We start from the raw sequence: 25,911 nt of genomic DNA on the forward strand, positions 1-25,911 counted from the left end.
GACCCAATAGACGACAAATTCTTGTTGGCGAATATTAAAATTATTCAAGATTAATTTGTATCGATTGTATCTAAACTGGAAAATGTCAGGAGGATTGCGAGAATTCTGCTAGGATTGCATCCAAACCATTTTAGCAGTACTTCGCTTGCTTTTGAAACAAGATTAATATCCGCTACCTGGCAGGCGAGAACCCACGGAAATAACGATAGGCTACGTTGAATGTACCAAAAACACATGACAGCGAGAATTGAACCTTTGTCGTGTTTTGACGAGGTACGTCTCTCCATTTTTCGGATATTGAAACTATATGAAAGAACCATCTCAGATTCTTTCATATTGAAAAGCGGAATCAAGGCGAGTAATCCTTTATTCAACAGGATAGAAAGGCTTATTTATATTCTTCCTTCCTATAGCATCACCTTACATCGTTGGATTTCTTTAGCATTCCTCCAACACCAAAGAATAATTGCATAATCAAGTGACGCGTGTATCAACTGCAGTTTTAAGTATCGACATTGAAAAGGGAAGAAAAATGTTTTTATTTATTCAGTGGAATATTTTAAACTTTTTATTTCATAGATAATTTAAAATTTGATGGTCTCGCTTTTTAACCTGTTCAAGACAAAGGTTTGATAATATTCGAAGATCAATAAAAATAACATTTATACATCTCAGAAAGTTCTGTAAGATTATGTTTCTTTGTTCTTCGGTGTTTTTTTTTTTTTTTTTCATTTCATTTTTTTTTCTATCTTTATTTTATTTATTTCTCAGAACATCCCAACTCTTAACTTACGGATATCCCATTAGTGAAATAACCCGGAGGAAAGAATATATATATATATATATATATATATATATATATATATATATATATATAAGAGATGTTCTATTCAAGTTAGGAAGCAAAAATAAATTCCTAAAGTAAGTCCTCCCCCCCCCCCTTTTTGCCTAATCTCATTCAAAGTCTTCTATAAGATTTTAAAGGCATTTTACGGTAGTATTTTATGGCTTTCTTTTTCTCTTTATATAGTTACCGTGATTGTAGAACTCCGTGGAATTCTTTATGTTATTTGTTAGATGGATATTTTTCATCCATACCTGTACTTTACTTGCGACCTCTTTTTCTTCTCTAGTTTGTGTTCGTGGTGGATTTGAAAAAAAAAAAATAAATAAAAATCCAGTGTGCTTCTCCCTTTTTCTTTCGTTGGCTCATTGCCTCTACAGAAAGATGGATGGTGCACAGGAAATGGCCGCCATGAGATATTCGGCACACAGGAACTTGAACTTTTTTTTCTTTTTTTCCTCTTTGTAGTCTAAGTGAAGAATTCCTTGCAGTCTCAGTTACTTCAGCCTTTTCTTGTGAAGATGGCGCATAGCGAGCCTTCTAAATATCACAATGAAGGGTTGTGGTCTCTTACTTCCGCAGAGACGACTACATTCAGCTTGCCTCGATTATTCCATTACCCTCTTGAGGTTATCGCGTCGCTAAGAGTGAGATTTCGGTAGTGAAAATAGTATGACCACATATTTTATAGCCTTTTAACGGATATAAAGGTGGGATGCGTCTTAGTTACTATATCTTGGTTAAAACCAATGATGCTCGTTTATTCATCATTTCCTAGAAATTGTTCTTAAACGAATACTTATATATGAAGAAATATTAAAAATGTGTACATTTCTTTCGTCCGTAGAGTCTGCTTAATAACCTGAACAAAAGTAGAAGGCTCCAGATTTACTCAATGCTAATAGTTTTATTTGCATTCTGGCTAATTTTGTGCGATTTATTTTGCAAAATGAATTCCCCTCAGTGTTCACATTTATTTTGAATTTTATTCTGCATGTATTGTCATTCACCAGCTGTAGAATTGATACTATTAAATACGAAATTGAATGGCTATTTCAAACTATTCTAGCAGTTTGCTTTTAAAATAAGTTTAACTGCTGCTACTGGGAAGACGAGAAAACCACGCATATAACGATAGGAATAGCTGCATCAAACCTAGTGAGAATCGAATCTTTTACATTTTCTGTAGGTTTTCTCCTCACTTCCATGAAAAAAAAATATATATTAATTCATCTGTCAAAATATTTCTTGGGTGATTACGATCTCATTTGATCGTACAGTTAAATTGAAGCCTACATTACAATAGTGGCGACGAAATCCTGTTTTATATTGACACTTTTCCCCCAGCGGAATAACAGCGTATACAAAAAGTTAAAAAAAAAAAGAAATTATTTTCATTTTTAAATATGATATCATCACACTTGCAATGCAAATCAGTTATTATTAGAAATTATTAGAAAACATTACGGTAGCAGTAATAATAATAGCAATATTATATTTGAAATATCGCCAGTAAAAATTCGTTTGTTAAGCTAAATAATTACTTGTATGCAAGAAAGATAAAATAGAAAAATGCATTTTTTTTTAATCTAAGCAAGATTTACGTTTTCTGTAATATACCTAAAAGCAATAATTCACAAATATGAAATTACTGTTGCCGGCTTGGTTTGACGGGTTCGAATCCCACCATAGGCACAAATGTTTGTGATTGGCCTGTGGAAGAGGCATCTGCGACCCTACTACTTCTAGTAGAAGCCATCATTCCCAAAACCACGTAAGATAAATTGGTAAGTTACCATACGTTCCATAAAAATGGAACGTCTAAGTAGTTTGGAAAAGTATTTTCTTCTAAACAGAATATACTGTATGTAACATAATAAAGCGTACAAATGTGTGTAGAAACGGGGGGGGCGCTAAAATTCAAATCATCTTGGTCGTCAAAATATCTTTCGTTTGTTCTGCTTTATAGCCAATGGTTAGTCTATATTACGAAATCTAAATAATAAAAAAATACTCCTCACCCTCTTATTCACCACTCTCCCTTCCTTATTTTGCACAATCTGAAAAATCTCGATCATATCATCCCTTTGCCTTCTATCAGTCAAACTCTGCAGATTATATGACTTAAATCTATCCTTATAGCCATCATTCCACAGTCCTGAAATAATTTTTGTCAACTGCCTCTGCATCCTCTCCAAAATATCTTCATTCCCTCTAAACGCCAGTGACCAGATCCAGATCTGTCCTGATCAGGACCTGTATAAGCCCCTGATCACTACCAATTTATCTCTGCTGATTAATGTTCGTCTTAATATTGCATTAATCCTCTGAGTTGTCTTTATTTCCTTTGCAACATGCCCCTTAAATTTAAACATCCATGCGACTAATTGTGAATATCAGAATTCGTTCATATCATGTATCGTAATTGTATAAAGTTGAATTTATTTACCCTTGTAGGATAGAAATAAATAAAGTACTGTGAATGCAGGCAAACTTATTCGAGTTTCCATAAGCAGTTCAGTATTACTTCTGAATACCTATATTAGATATATACATTAGTAATCGTTTAAATTTCTCATTAATAATATCATTACTAATGACAATGCTAAAATTAATAAATTGTATGAAGGAAACTAACTACTGTAAATGACGAATTTTAACGATTTTCGGCAAGGCGGAAAAACCTCATTCTAACACAATACAGCATTTAGCACAACATAACGATTATTCATAGGCGTCTAATCACAATGTTTTCCTTTGCAATGGAACTTACCGCTTACTACTTCTTCTCTTCCGTCTAAGACGGGTTGAGTCTTCTCTTGAGCAGGATCTTCCAGTCTTCTCTATTCCTTGCTGTTCGAAAAAGTTCCTTATATGTTCTGCATCCCGAGATGTTCTTTATTAATTTCAGCCAGGTAATTCTTGGTCTTCCGGATCTTCTTTTTTCAGTTGGAAAAGTATTGATTAGGACGTTAGGAAGTCTGTCTGCATCCATGCGTACAGTGTGTCCAAACCATCTCAGTTGTTGTTTTCTAATTTTTTCTATTATTGTCTTTTTATACAATAGTTCTTGTCTGACTGTAATGTTTGTTTTCTATCCAACTTGTTCTATTTATTTTTCTTAAGCATTTCATTTCAAATGCCAGCAGTTTTTTCTCCTCTCTTTTTTTAACTGTCCACGCTTCTGCTCCATAGGTGACTGTTGGTATAATTATTGCTTCATATAATTTGATTTTGGCTTGCTTAGATATCTTGTTTGTTTTCCAGATTTTCTGTAATTTTCCCATGGTGGTCCATCCTATCGCTATTCTGTGTTTGATTGTTTTGAGTTCATCTATTGTTTCTGTTAGTTTTGATCCAAGGTATATGAAGTTGTCTGCTTGTTCTATTTGTTCTCCGTTTACGGTGGCTGAGATGGTAGTTCTGTTCCTCCCTATTTTCATCACTTTTGTCTTTTGTATATTTATTGTCACGTCATATGTTTTACAGGTTTCATTTAGCTTGTTGATCAACTTTTGTAGTTCATTTGGGGTTCTTGCAAGAAGGACGAGATCATCCGTATATTTGATATTATTTATGTTTAAACCATTGACATTGATTCCAGGCTCATTGTCTATTGCCTTCTTTACAACTTCTTCTAGATATATGTTGAATAGGCATGGGGATAATGGGCATCCTTGCATTACTCCTTTTTGTATCTCTATGGGTTCTGTTGTGAGTGTGTCCTTTTTAATTATTGCATTTGTCTTAGAATAATATTTTATTAGAAACTATTATATATTTGTCTATTGCTTTTTCTGGTAGAATTTTAAGAAGGATTTCTCTGTTGATGCTATCAAAAGCTTGTTTAAAGTCCACAAAACAACAATATAGTTCTTTATGGTCTTCCCAGCTGAGCTCTGCTAGTTGGTGCAATGTGAAAATTTGGTCTATTGTTGAATAGTTTCCTCGGAAACCAGCTTGTTCTATGCCTATCATTTCTTCATAGGTGTTTTTTAATCTATTTTGTATAATTCTTATGAATATTTTATAGGTGTGAGGGAGTAAATTGATTGGTCTGTAATTTCTGCAGTCTCTTGTTGTTTTCTACAACAAGAGACTCTTTCTACTTACCGCTTACACTTTACGAAAACTAAGAGTAATGTATAGTTAAAATCAAAATTATTAACGACAGCAGCAAAAACGTTTTGACGTTTGTTGTCCAAGGCAATCTAATCAGATTCGAAGCCAGTGAAGCACGACGCCCCTTAGAATGCATTGCCATGCCTCCTCCTAAGTTATCCGAAGATGGTAGTACTTTCCCGATGTATGGGGGAAAAAAAACTATAAGAGAGAAAAAAAATAGTAGCTAAAGAACTCCACTAATGCACACTGTATTGCATTAGCGTAATCTATCGCTTCCCATTCTCTATAAACAAGCAGCTCAACGTTGCAAAGTGTTCTGCCCATCAATTCTGTGTGTTAAATAAATAATCACGTGGGTGATTCCATGGTGGTTTGCATCTCTTGCGAGATAAAGGATAATAATATACTGCTAAAATTGAGTCAAGCCTTAGGGGCATTTTTAGCACAGCATTTTAAATTCTTGTCAATATCAATAGCTCGCGAATAAACATCTTAATCGATATCTCCCTCAAAGTTAATGCTCTAATTAAATGCGTGTTGTAATAACTAACTCGAACGATCAATAGTTTCATTATGGGTACTCAGCTACTAGATAACAATAGCCAAATTAATTTTACCCAGTCTTCACTTCACAAATATCTACCCCTCACTTTTTTCTCCCTTTTGTCAGTGCTTGCGTTTCTCCAAAGATGACTTAGTTCATATATCGATGTCCAACATTACTAAATAGATGTCGTTAATTGATTTATTAATTAAGTAATGTTTAATTACCGGGGTAACGAGTGAAAAACTGCAACCTAGAGCAGAAGTGCTATTGCTTTTGAAACAGGTGAAATTGACGTTAGGAATTAACGTTCTAGAGCCACATCTTTTTCTTAGAATTCGTAAATACCTCGATCGATTCGCATTACATGCTTTCTAAGTATAGCTTACAGACATTCCACAGTGTCAGTTAAAAATCATGGCTGTTTACGTTAAAGTACGGTCACCACATCTTGTTAATGATTCTTTATTATTATTGTTAATCTTTATTTTCCAAGAATCTCTTTTTACTCTTAACTTTTTGGTGTCGCTTAGGCCAAAAATACATTTGCGCTTCTTTTTCTCTTCTCTTTCGAATGATCTGATAATCAAGGGTGAACAAGTGATATGTTACTGACTTCGTTGTCCATTTGCTCTTTCCTCTCTTTTCAAATAAGGTCCAGAATCGATAGGATGTGTAGCAAAGAGAAAGATAGTTTCAGATGTGCTTCGGTTCTCTACCTTAAGGACGAGGTACAGGTTAGTAGTCCGTGATTGGCGAGGGGTAGAGTATCGCTTCATGTGTTACAATAGCACCCTTGGGGATGTGTGGAAGTTTCTCTTGGGGCACTCTGGTCGAACGCCAACAGCAAAGATGGCAGTAACTCGCTAAGTGGCTTTTCTAGATGAAGCGTTTAGTCTTGTTGTTAGCATCAGTGCAATGGAAGGATAATTGCTGTGATGGAATTACACACGTAGTTCAGTAAATTATGCGAGTTCCTTTATTGCCTATTTTAGCATAAAATACTAGGGTATTATGTTTCCTTTTGGAAAGATTTTTTCTCAAGCTTAGAATCAAAATAAAAATAAGAGATTACATTTATATGTTTCCGAAATTATCTTTGGATGCAAGGCAGTTATTCACTGTCTCCCTTCGTTTAGTTCTTGTGGTATTTCAAGAACTAAAAGAACTCCTGTACTTTCTGTATTTAGCTATAATCATATGGATGGATCCATAACATCCTCTATTTTAATAAGAACTTGTTTATCTCTCTCTCTCTCTCTCTCTCTGTGTGTGTGTGGGGGGGGTTAAAGTAGCTCCGTCTATTTCCTTTGGAGAATAAAATACGTTAAACATTTTTTAAATATGTTTATGGTCATAAAATCACCAATTATAATTTGCATTCGAATCACAACAGATAGAAATATAATATTTTTGTGAGCTTGTGAAGCAAATGGCGTTTGCTCCCATCGCCCATTCGATTCCACTCGGCGATTAGAACTTTTTTCTATGCCTTTCTTTAATTAGTTCCCAATTAGTTGATCTTTAGAAAGGCCAGTTTTTTTTTTTTGCTCGAAAATTCGGCTTTTTTTAATCCCATATCTCAAAAAACTACCTTGGAACTCACATTATTACAGACAGTAATATGAGGGCTAAGCCACATATGAGCCACAAGATCGTGGCATTTGTCTGTCCGTACTTTTGCTCTCTCTCTCTCTCAAGAATCTCTGTTCATTGGTAACTTAGGTTCACTATCAATAAAAGATGGAAACTCCCTGCCAGTCTGTTTTCAAAACATAGGGTTAAAGGAGCTCCGCTTACTCCCTTTGGAGAATAAAAGGCATTCGACGATTTTTTAAAAAAATATTTTATGGCGATAAAAGAACGAACACATCATCATTAGTTGCGAAGTTGCATGAGAAAGCTGTCCCTATCATTATACTCAATCAGATATCTTAGACATATCAAGAATTTAAGTGATCTTAAGATTTCTCATTCGGTTCTTCCAACCATTTTCTGTGACATTTCCGTATTGTTGCGTGGCATACTTAGCGATCATCAGATCACTTAATGTAGTTTTTCAGATAGTGCAGAAATTTTTACTGGATATTCTCCTTTATTTTAGAATATACCGCAAAAGGGTACTAGGGCAATAACTGAACGATAAAAATTTTGATTCTTCTTAGAAATATTGTTACATTTTTGGAGAGAAAAAAATATGAGAAAAGCGGGCAGTGAGCACATGCGCGTGTGTGTTCACTGCCTGCTTTTCTGCTTTCGGGAAGAAAATTTCCGAGATTTCTCCTGGAGAAATCTGACTTCGTCACCTTTGTCTGAAACTGTATGACAACTGCTGAAAAAGGCCTAAAAAAAACCTTTTCGATTGAAAAGGTTTATTCTTAAAGCATAAACGCGAAAAAGCTAATAACGACAAACATTCCCTACATTCTTGATGCGATTCGAATCGAAATCTCTTCGGAAAGAAGATCCAGAGCAACTTGTTGTCTTTTCGACTGGGTCATGATGGCTTTCGGTTGGAAAGTAAAATATGCAGTAACTTGAGATCGCTCTCTCCTTTTTTTTTTTTTTTTTTTTTTTTTTTTTTTTTTTTTTTTTTTTTTTGTAGGTTACATTTTATTCCTCTTAGAGCCATATCCGCTACCGCTGTAATAAAACACATAATATATTTCGTCTGAGATCCTACGATCTTCTTTGAATATATATCCAGCTTTTTTATTTAATCATAAAACCCTAAACTAACAATAAATTTCGCATTTTTAAGGTCACGAATTCTCCCGACGTGGGCAGTCAACATATTGCATTAATAAAAGGCATAACTTGGAAAAACCCGTATATTCCCTCCTTATTAGAACATTTTTAAGGTTCCTCTACTAGACAGTATTGTTTGAAACTTAATGACTTTCCTCAGCGACAGACAGGAACCTCTGATATTAGCAGCATTGCCAGCTATAAGCGAATGCTATTATTGTTATTTCCTGTATTAAACCTTTTAAGTGAAAACAAAGACACGGATAAAATATATATATATATATTTGTAATCAAAGTGCAAAAAAATACATGAAAATCAGTTGAATTCTTTTACAAAGGATAAACTTCTTGTTGTGTAATGTAAGCTATTGCTCTGTGTTTGACCTTTTGCTCTGATTGATTTGGGAGTGGAATATGAAGTAAGAATTTTTTCATTAAACGGATAAAATGCGCGGCATTTCATTAGGTCGCCGACAATAGTATTTGTACTCCTTCCATCCATATTAGAGTTCTTGCCTCCATGTCTGCCTAGATGCTTCGGCATTATCTAGGCAGTCTTGTCTAAATACGCTGAATAATACTTTAAAGATGTTTCTGACACAGGGTCATTTCGTGATTTTCTTTCGCTGGTAACTGTAGCGCTAGTTGACGTAATCTAGTTACAGTACTTTGTTCTGGTTCTCAGAGTTTGTAAACAGCGATCCGTTGTGTCTTATTGGGTTGACCTTGTTTAACTGTGTGCTTTTACTAAAACGATGCCGACTGAGTTTTCAAACCAGTTGTAGGTTTGCGTAATTCATTTACTTTTTTTTTTTTTTTTTTTTTAATGCAGTGAAGTGCTACTGTCGAGAAAGGAGTCGGCGAGAAACGGAATCTTTTGGTGTTGTATTTGAACATTAATCAACAAGTTCAAAATAACATGCTGCGAGTAATGCAGTCCCTGATACCCGGCGAATATCTGAACTCCTTGAAGGTCTTCATAAACTTGTGATTGGGGAGCTTAAATAAAGAGTGCCAACATCTCCACCATTTTTAAGAATCACAGCGTCTTAAAGAAACAAGAATAATAACCACAGAAAACTTTTGTCATTGAATGCGGAAATCCTGATGTGTTCAGGTATACACGCTTTATTTATCGATGGTGCGACGTTTATTCGAGATGGACCGAATAATACTAAATTGAGTATTCTTGGACTAAGGAAAGTTATCATGCAATATTTGAAATGAATTTCTATTATCAGTTTTTTCGATAATTACACAGTTTGGACCTGTTGGGAACCAGTTAATTGAACCATTCGATAGTATCATCGAATTAAATTTATTTGTAAAAGAAACATGCCATTTTCCATGCGTTGATTTCAACTCTACATTCTTCTCCCTTCTACGTGTTAGGCCTACTGGCCTGTTACAGAGCTATCTTAAGCCCTTCTAAGTCGTACCCGTCTCGCGGATAAGGTGACTAGCCCTATGCCTCCTGGTATATTCTATGGTTGTAGCTTTTCACGGGGCCGGTTTACCTGCTTGCGGAAGGTAAAACCCCAGATAAACTGGGGAGAAAAGCCCTGCTGTCCACGCCCAAGAGCGGCTAATTTGGCTATGTCTAAGAAAGATCATTACGGAATCGAACCGGACACTCCTTTCCCAGGAAGATGGTTGCGAAGCGCATAGCCACTAGACTAACCGCGCGGACACACCATAACTAACTTAAGATAAAGTTCGAAGCATTATGTAAGTTTTTTAAAAAAAAAAAAAAAAAAATCCGATGTACTAAAATTATATTTTATACAACTGCAGGAAAAGAAAAAAAAACTTTTTAGATTTAAATTAGTATGTGTGTATGCATTGCAAAATAAATGCAATTTCTATCGATATTACAGTCTTTTATTATTTAGATTGCCGAGTGCAGTTTGAATATGGTCGCAAACTAAGACTTGACACCGACAGTCTGTTCAATCGAGCGCTCAATATTTTATTTTGAATATTGTCAGATAGTGACATATTTAATGAATGGGCAATATTATCGAGTCGAACTATAATAAAGCGGAGTCATCTGTCATTGAACACAAACAATGGACATCGTGTCATGTTTATCGGCATTATCTCTTAAAAATGTTCTTTATCTGACTTAAAGGAAACAAATAATAGCAAAACCAAACAAGTTGCGTTCCAGTGAATATTGAATGAAGGGAGGAAATGTCACTATTGCATTTGGTAAATATTTTCTTGGTTAGATATTGTTAATTGTTTTTTAAATTTATAAAATGTCATATGATAAACTTCTTTTTTTTTTTTTTTTTTTCACTTATGTAAACCCGATATTATTGCAATGCAAACTGTCGCAAAATGAAGGGATTGTGATGGTATGGCATGAGAAGTTCCATATTGAGTACTATATTTAGTTAACATCCATTGCAGTGGCGTAACATAAACTTTTTTTCCAGAATATCGAGACTTTGCTGTAAAATAAGAAAAAAAAAAATTAGATAAACATCGTGCTTGCAACGCCACTAATTCTCTGATTTGCGTAGAGTGTTAATAATATTTTGCTTAGCCGTGATGTCACAACTGATTCCTTTCGAAGAGTTTGGATCGGGTGATAAAATTATCACACACTCACTCAGATTTTTTAAAAGAATAAATTGCTGTCATTAGAAGAGGTTAGTGCTATTAATATTGCTATATATATAGCAATAATAGTATATTTGGCAAACTCACTCTTAGTTTGAAAGATTTGGTATTGGTTAGGCGAACTAATTAATACTATTATGGCTGTTGTATGTGTGTTCCCAGATAAAATTTTTTGTTTTGCCAACTATCTTTTCATGTAGACTGGATTCCTAAAGGACGCGAGGAGTTTATTTATTTATTTAGTTTCTTCTATAAATTCGGATTATTCTCTGTCAAAAAAAAAAAAAAAAAAAAAACTACCTGCTATTGCCACCATAATATACGGGCTCCCATACACAGACTTCAATTTAAAAAAAAAAAATAATAATAAAATAAAAAAAATTGATCATATTTCTGTTAAATGTGAGACGGGTCAGAATTTTGTGGTCTTGTTATGTATGTATATTCTAATTGGTGATAATGTTCTTTAAAATTAGCATACTAGCAGTTATTATAGAATGGATTAATTGTTTATATTTAAAAAATAAAAAAAAAAGAGGAAGAAAACACTATGGAAATAATCCAAGATCTCAAATCCACATATTTCTAGCAAATTTTGTCAGGCTAATTTAAAATTCAGTTTAAACTGAAATATGCGAACTGTTTGTTGATATGTATACTATAAAACTACTTTGACAAGGATGACATTGGGCATCTTTACTAAACGTATCGAGTGATTTTAATTTTGGTTTAATTTAGACCAACTGAAATTGCATATGAATCTCGAAGAATGTGCGTGCTGGTACGTTTAGATCTCTTTCATTCAACGCAGTTCTGTAGTATACATATCAACAACAATTTGCATTTTTCCAGTTTAAACCGAATTTTAAATTAGCCTGACAAATTTTTCTAGAAATCCTAAATACTAGATTTCATCCAGAAGAGATGGCTCTGTCTTATTTATGCGAACAGCGTATTTTTACGTTACGCATAAAACGTAAAAAAATTTCAGTCTTGCATTCTCCCATCCCTCAATAATTTCCTGTCAGCTGATGCGTAATTTTTTTTTTTTTTCCAGTGATGCTTTTTCTCCAGACAACCGTTTTTTTTTCCCCCTCTCCAGTTTTAAATGAAACAATTGAAATTAGTTAATGCTTCAAACCTTTCTCACACTATTACTGCTAATGACCAACATTAAGATTTATTTGTTCTTCTTTGATATTACCGGTGCTGACTATGCAAAGCAGGATATAGTTTCGTGGATATCAATAAATACAACCAGGAATTTACTTCTATATATTCTGCACTACTCAGTAACACATTTGACAATAAATAAATAAAATAAAAATTTGGAAATTTTATTTTTCAATACTAAGAAATAGTCAGGTACTTGCTTCACTTGTAATTGTTTTAGTTAATTTTAATAGAATAATCAGTACCTCAGTGTTAATTTTAAGATGTTTATCTTGAAACCGGCTCTCAGACTCTTATTTTGAAGTATCACAAAGGAAATATAACTTATGTATATTCATTCGTCTTCCGACTACAGCAGACCGATATTTGTAGAGTAAAACAAACCCCTTTCTTTCCTTCCACCCCTCTCTTCTATCCTCTTATCTCCTTCGATGTCTTTGTTATTATTTCTGCTTCTGTACCCTTCGGCAACGATTTGCACTCGGTGGATGTCTGGGATGAAGATCTGCCTGGCTGAAAGCGCTTGGATATGTTTAGCTTGGCTGTCGCAAGGGATAACGGAGGCTGAAGAGCGCGCCCATGTGTCTGTGCTTGTGACGTAATCCCATTTCATGTCATCCGCATGCACTCTTTCTCCATGTGGGCGAGCTTAATTATTGATCTGGGTCATAATCTTACCGTCTGCAGGGGAAGGGAAATATGACAAAACAGAAGAAGGGGGTCACCGTCTTGTGTGGGCTTATAACCCGAGGCTGACTGAGGAGTTGTGGCAGCTTATTTACGGAGGCTTACGAGTCAGATCCTGGTGTGAAGCGTGCTGCTCCTTCGTAGTCTGCGAGCCCTAACTGTCATTGGTGACAGGCTGGGACCCGACGGTACTACCTCATGGGCTGTCCTCCTCCATCATATTATGTCGACAGTTCCCTGTTCCCATGTGGGTCGTGTAGATTACAGTTCTAGTCATCGGTATAAGGCTTATGTGACAGGAAAAACAATCATGAACGCCAGATATGACGCGTCTAATTCCATCAGGGGTTGCACTGAATCCTGTCGACGCGATTTTTTTTTTTCTCTTTCTTTCCGTTTTCTCTGATACAGTAGCTTCAAATATCTGCCGACGACAAACGATTACAATACTTAACTCTTCCTCGCTGCTGACACCGTAAGTTTTCATTGTCCGTTTGTTCCATTACTTCTAACTGGTTGTCAGCATGGGACATACGCCTGTCGATACAAGCAGTTACGAAGATGAAAGTGCTAGCTTGTATTTATGTCATAATAGAATTCTAGTTTTATATTTTGTCCCTCTTTCCAACAACCCCCCCCCCTCCGCTCCGTCTATCAGAATCTGTGGAAAATACTAACCGATGTATTACAAAATATTAGTCATTGTCTCTTCTTATCTCAGTAAAAAGATTTTGAATCTTCATTGTGTCATCTAGTTATCCAAACACTAAATTACAGTCTTACGCTTCTGAGGTCTCATAAATCGAAGTTAACAGCTGCGAAGAAAGGAAAAAAAGGCAATTATTGTTATCCTTCGATCTTTTTTATCAGATGATAAAAGTTCTTTTTTTTTTTTTCTTTTCTGGAATATCATCTTTCTCTCTGTGGCTTTAAATTTCGTCACATTTACAAACACGGAACAACCCTTTATGTGATCTCATAAAGCTTGATTTCACACGCGCTAAGCCATGCATTCATGTGGTATTAAATCATTATTTGTTTTTATTTTGAATTTCACTCATTAAACTAATTGGGCAATTCTTTAATTTCTTTAAATTCACTGAAGAAAAGTAGAGGTCTTAAAATGCGATTGTTTATACAGCATTTCTTATCCCTTCATTTTAAACACACTAATTTGAAATACAAACAATTGCAGCTCAGTTTTATAATAAGCTTCATATTTTACTTAAGTCGCTAACTTAAATAAATAGGAAAATTAAGTTAACTCATTTTTAATAGTTTATCTGTCATATGCAGAAAAAGAACAATGAAAAAAACTTACTAATTAACTTCACGTTTCTTGATTTCGAATTGTTTCTCCTTCCTGGAATAAAAGAAAAGTTTATTAAATCATTCTAATGATCTTATGCGTCCTTTTATACTGAAATATGCAATGTTTGAAATTTTATTTGTTTGAATGTGTCCTTTCTCCTCTTTCAATTTTGCTGCTTTATTATGAAAATTAATTTACTAATTACAGAAATAGTTGTTTGCATTCTATTCAGTATGGTTTTCGGTGGGTTCTTCAGCTTGTTATTGTGTTGTAATTTTTATTTTGTGCTTATCATTCGTTTTACTTTAGTAAACGGCTGATGCAAAATATTCTGTTTGAAGAAAGATTTTAAAAATACCATGCTAATAAATTTAAGCAGATATTTTAATATCATTGTAATGCTGGAGTGATTATATTTGTTTACAGTGATGCACACAACACATTTTCCTTCTTAAGATTTTATTGTATTTGCTTTTATTTTTATGTAGGACCAGCACCCAGCAATAACGAAGAAAGCCATCGCGAGCAGACTGCTGTTGAACTTGAAGAAGGTAAGGTATGTGTGTTAAACACACGTATGTATGCCATCGGTGGTTGGGCACAATCTGTTTAACAATAATTGACTACTTATTTACATTATTTTTGCGTAAGTCGTGTAACTCGTTGTAGCAGTAAATTACGTAGCTCATCATGTTTTGTTTGCAGTTTATTCTGTCATATTTTTTATATATATTTTCATCTATGTAAGAAAACTTTGTTTGCGCTTATAATGATTGTGACGTAATTCTTCCTTGTTACCATGACATCTGGTTCTACCGCTTTGCTAAACTGGTCAGTTTATTTATTTATTTCTTTTGTTAGTAGGCGAGTTTTCACGCTACAGTGGTAAGATATGCACTTTGTTTTTATGGCTTCTGTTTCAGAGTCTAATTTGCTCCATAAGTATTATTTTCATTAAAAAATAAATAAAACAAAATAAGCAATATTTTAAATCGTTCTTTTAACCCCTATATAAAATTTAAAGTGGAAAACAAATTTCATCGCCCAGAATGAGACCGCCCCTTAACTTAGTAAGACTAAAGTGGCTCATAATTTCCTTGTTTTTCTCTAGAGGAAGATTTCGTGTGGAATTCACATAAAAAGGGGGGAGGGAACGCAGAATGACGATTCTTCGCTTTCTTATTCTCATTCTGTATTATTTTTAGGGATCATCCATAAATTGCATAATGTTCGGGTTTTATAGTTATACTGTGTGTAAATAGAGCGTGCCAGAGGAAGTCTAAATTCTTGTCATAGATTTTTTTTTTTTTAATATAAAATATATGAACCATGGCTTTAGATAATTTATTGATGGTCCCTTCTTGAAATTACCGGAACATCAGTAGGCAAGAAAGTACTTACAGCTAACAGACACCTAAGAAAAATTATAGGAATTTGCTATATAGTCGCTTAAAACAAATACTGTCTTACCGGATTGACATTCTTTTGTAGTTGTTGTTTGAAGTTTAAATATATACAAGAAGCTTTTCGGCTCAGGAACAAAGTATACTTTTCTCTGTTCTCCTGGCTTGCTTGTGTTACGAGCTGGAACTGAACTAACAGACAGCCAACCCCAAGCCTATTGGAATTCTACTGCGGCAATCGATGCTCCACACTGACAGAGTTAGAAAGGCTTCACATAGTTTTGAAGTTCCAACTCGTTAAAACTTCACAGATTCTTGGCTCTTCTTGTTTCTCCGTCTGCCTCGAGCATGAAGTCATCTCTCACTGTCAGCTTCACTCGATCCCAAGGCAGTTCACCCCCTGTGACGATCCTTGTACGCATGATCCAACTACTCGTATCTATTCTATACTGAAAACTTCGACCACTCTGGCATACTGAATATCTTTAAAGAAAATAAGAAGATATTCTATGTGTTGAAGTGATCGGAATCTCCTACGTGTCCGTCCTGTTTCTCATCTCCTCTTGCCTCTGATAAAATAGTGATCGATATCCTTGATTTCAAGATATTACGTAATTATCTGAATTAATTATTCATATAGTTTGAGGCAAAAATTATAAGTAAAATTCCACAGGAAAAAAAATAAACGGCGGCTTAGTTCTGCGTGAGCATAGTAATCGATGGATATTTCTGCTTGTAAATTGCATGAGTTCTTCTAAACGGTTTGTCCGTTTCGCAACATGCAGAAACTCGAGTTCCTGAGCCAGAGGAAAAAAACCTAACCACCCCGTATCAGACTGGATAACTCCCCTTCTATTGAAAAGCCTTTATAAAGGTTCTGTGCGTCCTAGATGGGGTTCGAACATATGTAGTTCCAACATTGAAAAGACATTAATAGTAAAGAAAATCCGGAAAACTTCTCTAAAGATCGCGATTTATAGCGATAAACAGTATGTATCGCCATTGTGTTATGCGCGTTGAAGGTCTAGTTGGTTATAAAATATTTGATACCATTTTGAATTTAAACAAAACAAAAATAATAATTTAATGTTATTGTTGCTATATTCAATTTATAAATTTAATATGTTTTAAGGATTTTCGCTACTGGACAGCCTTTTACTCATGACTTCTAGTAGTTAAAAAAAAAGTTTAAAATGTATAATAAGAGGCAATATGGAGATCCCAATAGACATTCTTATATTTTAGTTAAAGTAGTGTGTTAACAAGGTAGCTCTTGTGCTTCGGCTCTCTTCTTATATATAACTAGAAAACTAGTTTATATCATAATAGACGCAGAAACGTCATTAATCAGGAAACTCTGATATTTCATACCTTCACTGGAAGTCCAGGAACTGAAAACAGTGCATTCTGATGCTAGTGGAGTTTTACTATTCTCTGTTGAACAAGAGGATGGCAAGTTAGCTTCATCCAGCTAATTGTTATTACATTGTTTTACATTTCCAGAATATTTAATAGCTAATTATAATAACAATAGCGAATTGATTTAGCTTATGTTAGCCTTTTATTAATATAACCGTATGCGTGCTTTGGGGCAGAAATTAAGTTAATGAAATAAAATTAATTAAGAGAATGAAATTCAACTTTCTAGTTCGAAAGATTTTTGCGTTCAGTGTTAGAAACCTGCCTACGCATTAGAAATTAGCTGACATTAGAGGGATGATGTAATACAAACGCTTCTTCGCGCTGATAGGAAAATTATGCCAACTTTATGCATAGATGCTCAGGAATGGGAATTATGTAATGAACTTTTAATCAACGAATGGGTTTCAGATGTGATTGTAAACACATGCACATTTGAATGCGAAGGTGACTACAAACTTGCTTAAGGCCTGGCGGAATTAAATTGCAGTCATTATTGAAGTATTTAGTCTCTACCTATTTTGTACTCTGGCTTGTTTACATCAGACTTCGGTCAGAGAAGTGTACGTTTGTTAACAGCTGGCGACAAAAGTTGGTTTACTCACATTAAAGCATATTTTGTTGCCAAATGGTTTCGCAACATGTCATTTGCCTTGGAAACCGAGTGGAATTGAAATCGCGCATGTGACGGGAAAAGCTGTATTAGGTATTTTTCTGGTAAGACTAAAATGGCTTGTCTTAGGCATATACTTGCAGTTTATGTCTATTTATATCTTCTTTTTCTTTAGAAAGTTCCTGCATATAAGAATGTACCACATTAATTCTTTAATCTCTCTCTCATTTTAATTCATGCAAAAAGAAAAGGAACTATCTACTTTCATGTAAAATTTGTAATATCGTGTATATATTTTTGGAATCTTAGCTTTATGCTTTACTTTATAGTCGGTTATGTTCCGCAGCAGAATTTAATGCGCACCTACTTCTTCGTATACCGTAACATTATTCGTATAATCCGAAACAACACACGAGGGAAAATCAGGTGATTTTGCAAGCTCTAAAATCCTCCAGAATTTATCCCTTGATAATACTCTGTTTTCGTTGCATTTTTCCAGCATGTGTTTGTGTATGTAGTATACTCTAGTGCAACAGCTAAATATCTCCCTGTATAAACTCTTCGCAGCGAGCTTTGATTGAGTTTGAAAGCAGAGCACAGAGCAAAGAGCCTTTGTATAATCCTCTTTATGGAGACAGGATTGCCTGTGAGGTTGGAGAAGTAGGGCTCAGTGCCTTGGCTACCTTTGTCACGTAATCCACTCGTTCTGACAGCTCAGTAATGGGCATGAAAATTCAATTTCTTTGCATGGAAGGGCAGCTACTACCGGGGGAAGGAAATTTTCTATGCTCGTGGTAATTGGGCGTATAAACGAAACGCTTCCACTGCTGACGGCAAGATTAAAAGGAGTATTTTATTAAAGATGTCTACGTCTGTTAATGATTACGAAAAGCTGTCAGATTCGATATTTTAAGCGGCTCTCTTCAATTTTATTTTATTAATATCAACATCCAATAAGTTAAAATATTAAACATCTTATATTTTTGCTGATGTTGCACTGTTATTTTAGGTAAAGTCAACATTTGTTGGATCTCCTGAATTTTAAGCTGAATGGAGTTCCACCTGTTTTCTTTTCTTCTTTCACCTCTTCTTGTTTGCGCATGGCATCATTGACGATGGACCTACTATCAGATTTACTTGGACTGCGGTACTTCCCTTTTCTGTCATTTAAGCAGATTTTTTAATGAAACGTTCATACTTATGATTAGATAGCTTAACATCTGCTTCATCTGTTTTGATGGATGTTTTGTGTAATTATTTGTCTTCCGATGAGATGTAATAACCACAAAAATAGCTGCGGGAAAGGTGCAAAGTCCCTTGTTGATTCATCTAAACACTTTTATAATAGCGATTGGTATTGAAGTCGTCAGCAGAATTTCACTTTGCAGACGACTTTTTTTTTTTTTTAATTTTATCTGTAGTTGACATTTTAATAACTCTAAAACTAGTTGAATATAGTCAGTTTAATAATATAATCAAAACTTTCGCTAGACAACGTGCCTAAAAGATCCACACTGAGAATAAACTCATATGGAAATCAAGATGATTTCCGAATCCCGAGATATTTCTGTAAGACTCCTTAGTTATTTCAAAAATTCTTCAGAATAACGACTGTTTACAACTACTGAAATTTGCACACTTGAACAAACGCATCTAAAGCCAAAAATTATATAATTTCGTACTTACATTTTTCCTCCTCTTCTCTTTCTTTTCTGGAAGTGCAGTTTTCCCTCCGCATTTTTGGAATTTTGAATTTTTTCGTAAAGAACAAACATTGAAATTGCAGACCTGCTATTAAATTCTCTGTAAAAACGACTCCTAATGTCGTAGCGCACCGAGTTCGTCACAAAGCCAATGGCAATGCTGTCTTTCTATCCACCGGGTGGTGGTGGAGCGAAGCCAAGCGTTCGCGTAGATTCATGATCTTTCGTGAAGGATGCAGTAAAAATATTGTTTCGGTTGAATTTTTAATGACGCTTTTTTTTAACCTTCTTTCTCTTTAGTGAAGGCTCGAAGTGAGTTGGAGCAGGGACTTAAGCGTGTTTTTCCATAAGTTTACGCTAGCACTGTTGCAAGTCTATTGATAAAGTCAGCATGACACAGTCTTATAGTTTGGCCACTATTCTGAACAAAATTTTGAAAATTAAACCCTGAATTCGAAATAATTTAACCTTGTTTTTACTCGCCATCTCTTTTTTTTTTTTTTTTTTTCGAACGTTCATGGCAGGAATAAAGCAGCTTGACTTTTTATGTTCTATTTTCTGAAGCTTAGCAGCATTGAATCGGAACGATTACCGTAAAAATTAATATATTTTGTTTTCTTCCATTTAGATTCAATATTGTTGATGATTATATATAGAATATAAGTTTGTTTTTATTGTCATAAAGGACAGTCTTTTTTAGGGGTTTCGTAGCTCTCTCCTCACAGAAAAATAATAAATAAATACATACGTAAAGTAATTAATTGATACATGTTTACTCGTTTATCATCATCACTACAAGCTAGTAGCATCAAATTGCTTATAATTTATTCATTAATTTCCCGAAGCAGGCTAATTTTGTTTGTCACAATTAGTGATTCTAAATGATGAAAGAGTATAAAAATCTGACTACTAGAATGAATGTGTGTAAGGGATGAGGGGACATGATAATCTAAAGCATAAGTAGGAACAAAATTCGAAGCTTTAATGAATGTGATTTATTTGTTTAACCAGGACGTCGCGACATTTTCTTTGTAGTTGGGAAGACTTGGGTTCGCATTCCATCTATGATACAATAAGTCTTTCTAAGGGCTTTTTAACTCAAGACTGAGTTAACCTATGGTGACAGCATTCTTTATCCAGCAAAACAGGCTTCGACATTAATTTCAGTTAACACAGCATCCTTTAACTGTCGAATAGCATGAAATATGATCATTTCATTTGTCAAAATTCTCATTAGGAGCATTTTAAGAAGCTAAAGAAGACACAAGAGGGACTGATCTGCTAGTACATTTAGTGATTAAGTATCTAAATATAATGTGTTTATATATATATATATAAGCATATATATCCTTTGGTTTATCATTTTGTTTGATTATTCGATATCTCTTTATCATCTTTGTTGTTGTGCTGATCCTCTAAAAGAAGTATTTTTTCATCATGATGCATTAAAACTGAAACAGCTCTTCTAAATACGCGAACCTATAATTGACAGCGAGAAGAGCTCCGCATCTAGGGAAATTGTTATGCCTTATGTTTACGTAAAGCATTCTCTATTAGCATAATTACTGCACCACTGACGATAAACATCTAAACATCACGTTAATATTTATGATGCTTAACTTGGAAATAATCTGCTGCTTCAAGGATAACCAGACTAGATGTTTACATGTTTGAGTTTTCACGATTTTATAACTATCTAAAAAAAAATCAGGCTAATGGTATTCCACTCCCCTCCCCTCCCATCCATTTCTCTTTTACTGTCTAAATATAACGGTTGGAAATTCTTGTTTAATTGACATTCGTCTAGAATGAAAGTGCCTTAGATTATGAAGGTCCTGAAATGAAGTAAGATTTCGGTTACCATTTTTTTTTTTTAATTTATAAATGTATCAGTATTTAACAGAAAAGTGAGAGAATCATTGAATAAGGCAAATTATTGATTTCTGCCATGGTCAGGAAACGTTCACAATAACACTGTAATTAGTATCTTAAGTTGGCATTTGGCATTCTGCTTATTGTAATTAATGGTACTCTGATAATCATTAGTGGTAGGATACCGTAGCGATATTCGTACCCTTGCAACATTAACGCATTTTATTATTTTTTTTTTTTTAAAGTAATCAAGTTGGCTTAATTGACTGCATTTCTGACTTTTCTTCTTCTTCTTCTAGGGTCAAGGAACTTCGCATTTGAAAGGGAGACAAAATTAGCTTTCCACAAACGCGATCCTATTCCAAGATTTTCTTCCTTTCGATTTTAACACGTATTTTATTACTGGTTCTTTGGTGTTTTATGACAGATGGGTTTTTCTCGTTTCCGAACCAAAGAAGAAACGAAGATAATGCAAAAGCAAAGGGAGGATATTCACATATTTCGTTAAAGGAAAAACGGGTCGTTGTCGCACCGAAATCATCAGTAGTTTTCTTTCGTTCTAAAGATAGGATTGAAGTTGGTATTGATTACTAGATATTCGGTTTTTTTCTTCCTCGATATTATCGGATGTTCAATGGAGGATTACCGCGTTGGTCCGGGAGAGAGAGAGATGTGTGTGTGTGGGGGGGGGGGGGTACTTGCGAGCACGCTAGATGAAATCATTGGTGATGTAGTCTGTCAGAAGAGAAGAGAAAGGCTAGGAGAACCTTTCTGAAGACAAACCGAAGATCGACAGCTTCGAGGAATAAAAAAAAAAAAAAAAAAGTGGAGTTTCGTGTTAAGAGAAGTGTAATAGTTTCAGTTGGCTTATTTTATTGATGTGAGAGGAGATGGTGGCGGAGAATCTAAAGAAAATGCATTTCAGTTTTTGGTCCAATAGCATTGTCGCGAGTCCAAGAAAATCAACTTGACGTATAGTAATTTAAACATTATTACACCCCCCCCCTTCTTTTTTTTTTTTTTTTTTTTTTTTCATTAATCCATTTCTTGCGCGTGTTAAATAATATCAAAAATATAATTCTCTTTTTTGGTATGGACAGTTTTTTTTTTTTTTTTTCCTAATTCGGTTTGCAGTACTACCTTATTACATTAGTTGATGAAATCGTCAGGTACTTGTTCTTATTAAAAATCGAAAGCACTAAATATTTATAACAAACCTATTGTTTCGAATAATACAGAAAACGGATTATTAGCAAATATTTACTTCTAAGAGTTAGACCTATCTCTTGGTGCATTTGACACCCTGTGAATCGAAAAGATATGATAACGGATATTTTTTGTCAGCATATTGGGTACGTGCCAGTAGGACTAGTTTTCATAAGTGCAGCTTTCTAATCTTTTTATTGCATTCAACACTTGGCTGCTTAAATAGATTTCTTGTTGGTATTTATAGATCGAAATCGTTTATTTAACTGGTCTCAAAACTGCGCTCCGGTCTTTTGTTCTTGTAACGTTTGTCATTTCGGAAAAATTAGTCAGCACTAATGGGTGAATGGCTGATATATTGATTGACACGCATTGTTTTCTTCCACAGCTGATACCATGCTGTATTTTTAGAGTCGAAATAAAGGGGAAGAGACCTCCTCATAACGTATGTTAGATGATCATAGTATTTGTTATGCCACACCAGAAAATGATGAGGGTAGTGATAAATGCATCCATGCATTATGTTTGTTATAGATTAAGTTCATGCTGGATTTATATTTCGAATCCTAAGAAGTAATGGTTAGATTCTCATCGCACAATGAAAACTTTAAATAGACGCAGGCCTTCGACACGTGCCCTTTGTCTGAAATGATACTGCTGCCATAAATTTGCGTATTCTAGCTCGTTCGTGAAATTGAGCGCCATTTTTCTTTAGCTGAAAAGACCTAGGTTTAAATACCATCTATGAGGCAATCTGATCTCATAGGAGTGTGGCAGGTTCCACCCCGTCTCCTCGCAGAACAGACCAGAGAATGAACGCAATGAGTAAAATTCTACTGGCCTCACGGTTAGTTACATGTCCGTAATTCTAATCAGTCCGATTCTAATACTTGCTAGGGAAAAAGTCATTTATGAAGAATTATGAAGTTAGTTCGTTCCTTAATCTTGCTTGACTGGCATACTTCTTTCTCCCATTTTCTTGCTTCCCGCTGATTTAAAAAAAAAAAAAAAATTAATGCCACCTATATGTATCCTGAACAACAGCCTTGAAAACATCAAAAATAACTTATCTTTTACAACATTTACAATCATTATCCGTATTGTGGCAAATTTTCTCGCCGCAAATAAATGTCATAAAGTCTAAACTGACAGTTTAGTGAAACAGTGAATAATGAAAACTTTAAATATTTGCTCTGTATTCACAAGCAAATACTTTTAAGTGGACCAGCCAAGGTTGGTCGATTGGTAGAGCCTCTGCTACTAATGGCTCGCAAAAAGTTAAACAAGTTTGAGCGCGGTTAGTAGTTGGAAGGGGCTCAATCGTTCGATGCTATTGGCACACTCTCCCTCGATGAGTCTTTGGACTTCCTGGAGGTGTCAAATAATAATAATAATATGCAGAATGTGATCACCCCCAATTGACATCGTCATTTTGATTGTTTAAAAAAAAAACACAAAAAAAAAAACACTAGAAATTATTTTTACAACCGATTCAAGTTATGCATGAAGCTGTCCAAATGAGCATTCATTTGCCTTTCATATGACATCCGGAAATGAGCAAAATATTGATGGTTATTAATACCTTTCTTCTCTTACGAAATAGCAGCTACTTTTTAATAATTAGCACAAGAAAATATTAAAATATACGTTGTGATAACAAACCTTCCTAACGATATTATTAGTATGAAGGCAGGGAAATTTTTAAAGATTGATGTATGTTCTCTTTTGTGATTTAATCGATCCCAATTCCTTTTTCAAAAGTTGGAAGCAATTATCCACGTACGATTTACTTGGGTTCTTTCAGAATGGGCAATTATTTACGCTTGGTGTCTTTTATTATTGCTGTCCATTCATCGTTATCGTTTTCAGAGTTACAATCCTTCCTTCCATCTTTCTTTCTTTGAGTAGTTTCTTCCATTTTTTTTATTTCTTCAAAATTTTCCATTGCGTTTTCCCCCTGAACTTTAGCAACCGGTTTCTTAAATATGTTTCATTATGTTTTCTCGTGGAGTCTACAGTTCCTTTCTGCTTGGTCGTATTTTCACTTTTATCGTAACTCATTCTTGCCATCATCCTAAATTTGGTGTTCCGCTCTAATTATTCTTTCTTCTGAAAGAGGTCTTCCACCCCCCCCCCCATCTCTCTTTGAGGTAACATTAGTTTAGCTTGAAATTTATTTCTCCTTACGACCCGCATTAAATTACTAGAGAAAATCTTTTCTTATATAAAATATTTTACCTGCTCTTCCATATTACTGTTACGTTAACCCAGGCATATTCAACTATGGGAATTTCATCTCAATACTGTTGGTAAAGTACTGAACGAATGATGAATTATATACTCAGGGAGGGTGATTATATATATGTGTGTGTGTGTGTTAAAGATACCAAGCTATTTTAAACCTGGTTTTACTCCATTTCCTAAGTAAGCAAACAGACAAACAAGTCAAGTTTGCGCCTGCATTACTAAAATTTTGGTATTTCTAGCCTGGCTCCCACTAATGAGACCTCAATTAAGGTCGAAACCGGTCTGGGTAGTGGCCCCTTGCCTTTAATTCAAAGCATCATACATCTCCCCCAGGAGATGTGCTTTGCATTAAGGGTAAATATTAAGATAAGTGACCAGAGCTTATTCTACTTTTACCTGGAATAACCTTGGTCTTGCACTACGTGCAGGGTCAGCTAGACTTGCAACACTTGCAGGCGCAAACTTGACTTGTTTGTCTGTTTGCTTACTTGGGAAATGGAGTAAACCCAGGTTTAAAATAGCATGGTATCTTTAACATTTATATACCCAAGGTAAAATACTTTCTACATTTATATCTCCTCCTGAGATTTTTATTTAATAAGGTTAAAACACCTTATGGTAACTTGTTCTGGTAAAATTCTTATAAGCTCTGTATTACTAAAATTTTGATATTTTTAGCCTGGCTCCCACTGATGAGACCTCAATAAAGGTCGAAACCGGTCTGGGTAGTGGCTCCTTGCCTTTAATACAAAGCATCATACATCTCCTCCAGGAGATGTGCTTTGCATTAAGGGTCAATATTAAGATTAGTGACTAGAGCTTATTCTACTTTTACCATGAGTTGCCTTTGTCTTGCACTACGTGCAGGGTCAGCTAGACTTGCAACACTTGCAGGCGCAAACTTGACTTGTTTGTCTGTTTGCTTACTTGGGAAATGGAGTAAAACCAGGTTTAAAATAGCTTGGTATCTTTAACATTTATATACCCAAGGTAAAATACTTTCTACATATATATATCTTTTTCTATTCCCTCGTTTTCTTCGTGTTTCGAATCGGTACGTTAAGATTATAATCAGCTACAAAACTTTAACTGACGTTATTAGTTATATATATATATGTGTGTGTGTGTGTGCATTTTTTTTTCTTTTCTTTTTTTTTTTTTTTGACCCAGCCTGTAACTTTTTCCACTGCAGGGGTAAATGCCTCTCCCATTGCGGAAGGGTTGGGTCTGCTTCTCCCATGGTGACCCACTCCATCTTGGGAGAATGTTTATTCATTTGTATGAATGAATGTAGAACACAATCACAAACATCCATGCCTATGCGGGATTCGAACCCGCAGCCTCTTAGCTGGAGAGCGAATACGCTAACGGATCTTTGTCAACCACG

At 34.8% G+C, this 25,911-nt stretch overlaps 1 protein-coding gene across 3 annotated transcripts in view; it reads left to right on the plus strand.

The window, feature by feature from the left end:
- LOC150093816 (protein timeless homolog) overlaps positions 1-25,911 on the plus strand; it is a 671,138-nt gene that overhangs the window by 340,074 nt on the left and 305,153 nt on the right. For all 3 annotated transcript variants that reach the window (XM_090412553.1, XM_090412554.1, XM_090412555.1), the window contains one exon: positions 14,550-14,612. In XM_090412553.1, coding sequence (XP_090268679.1) covers positions 14,550-14,612 — 63 coding nt within the window. The remainder of the gene's footprint in view (positions 1-14,549; positions 14,613-25,911) is intronic.

The sequence above is a fragment of the Typopeltis vanoorti genome, chromosome 23 (assembly GCF_054136105.1).
Source record: "Typopeltis vanoorti isolate ZY-2024b chromosome 23, IOZ_Tvanoo_1.0, whole genome shotgun sequence".
Lineage (NCBI taxonomy): Eukaryota > Metazoa > Arthropoda > Arachnida > Uropygi > Thelyphonidae > Typopeltis > Typopeltis vanoorti.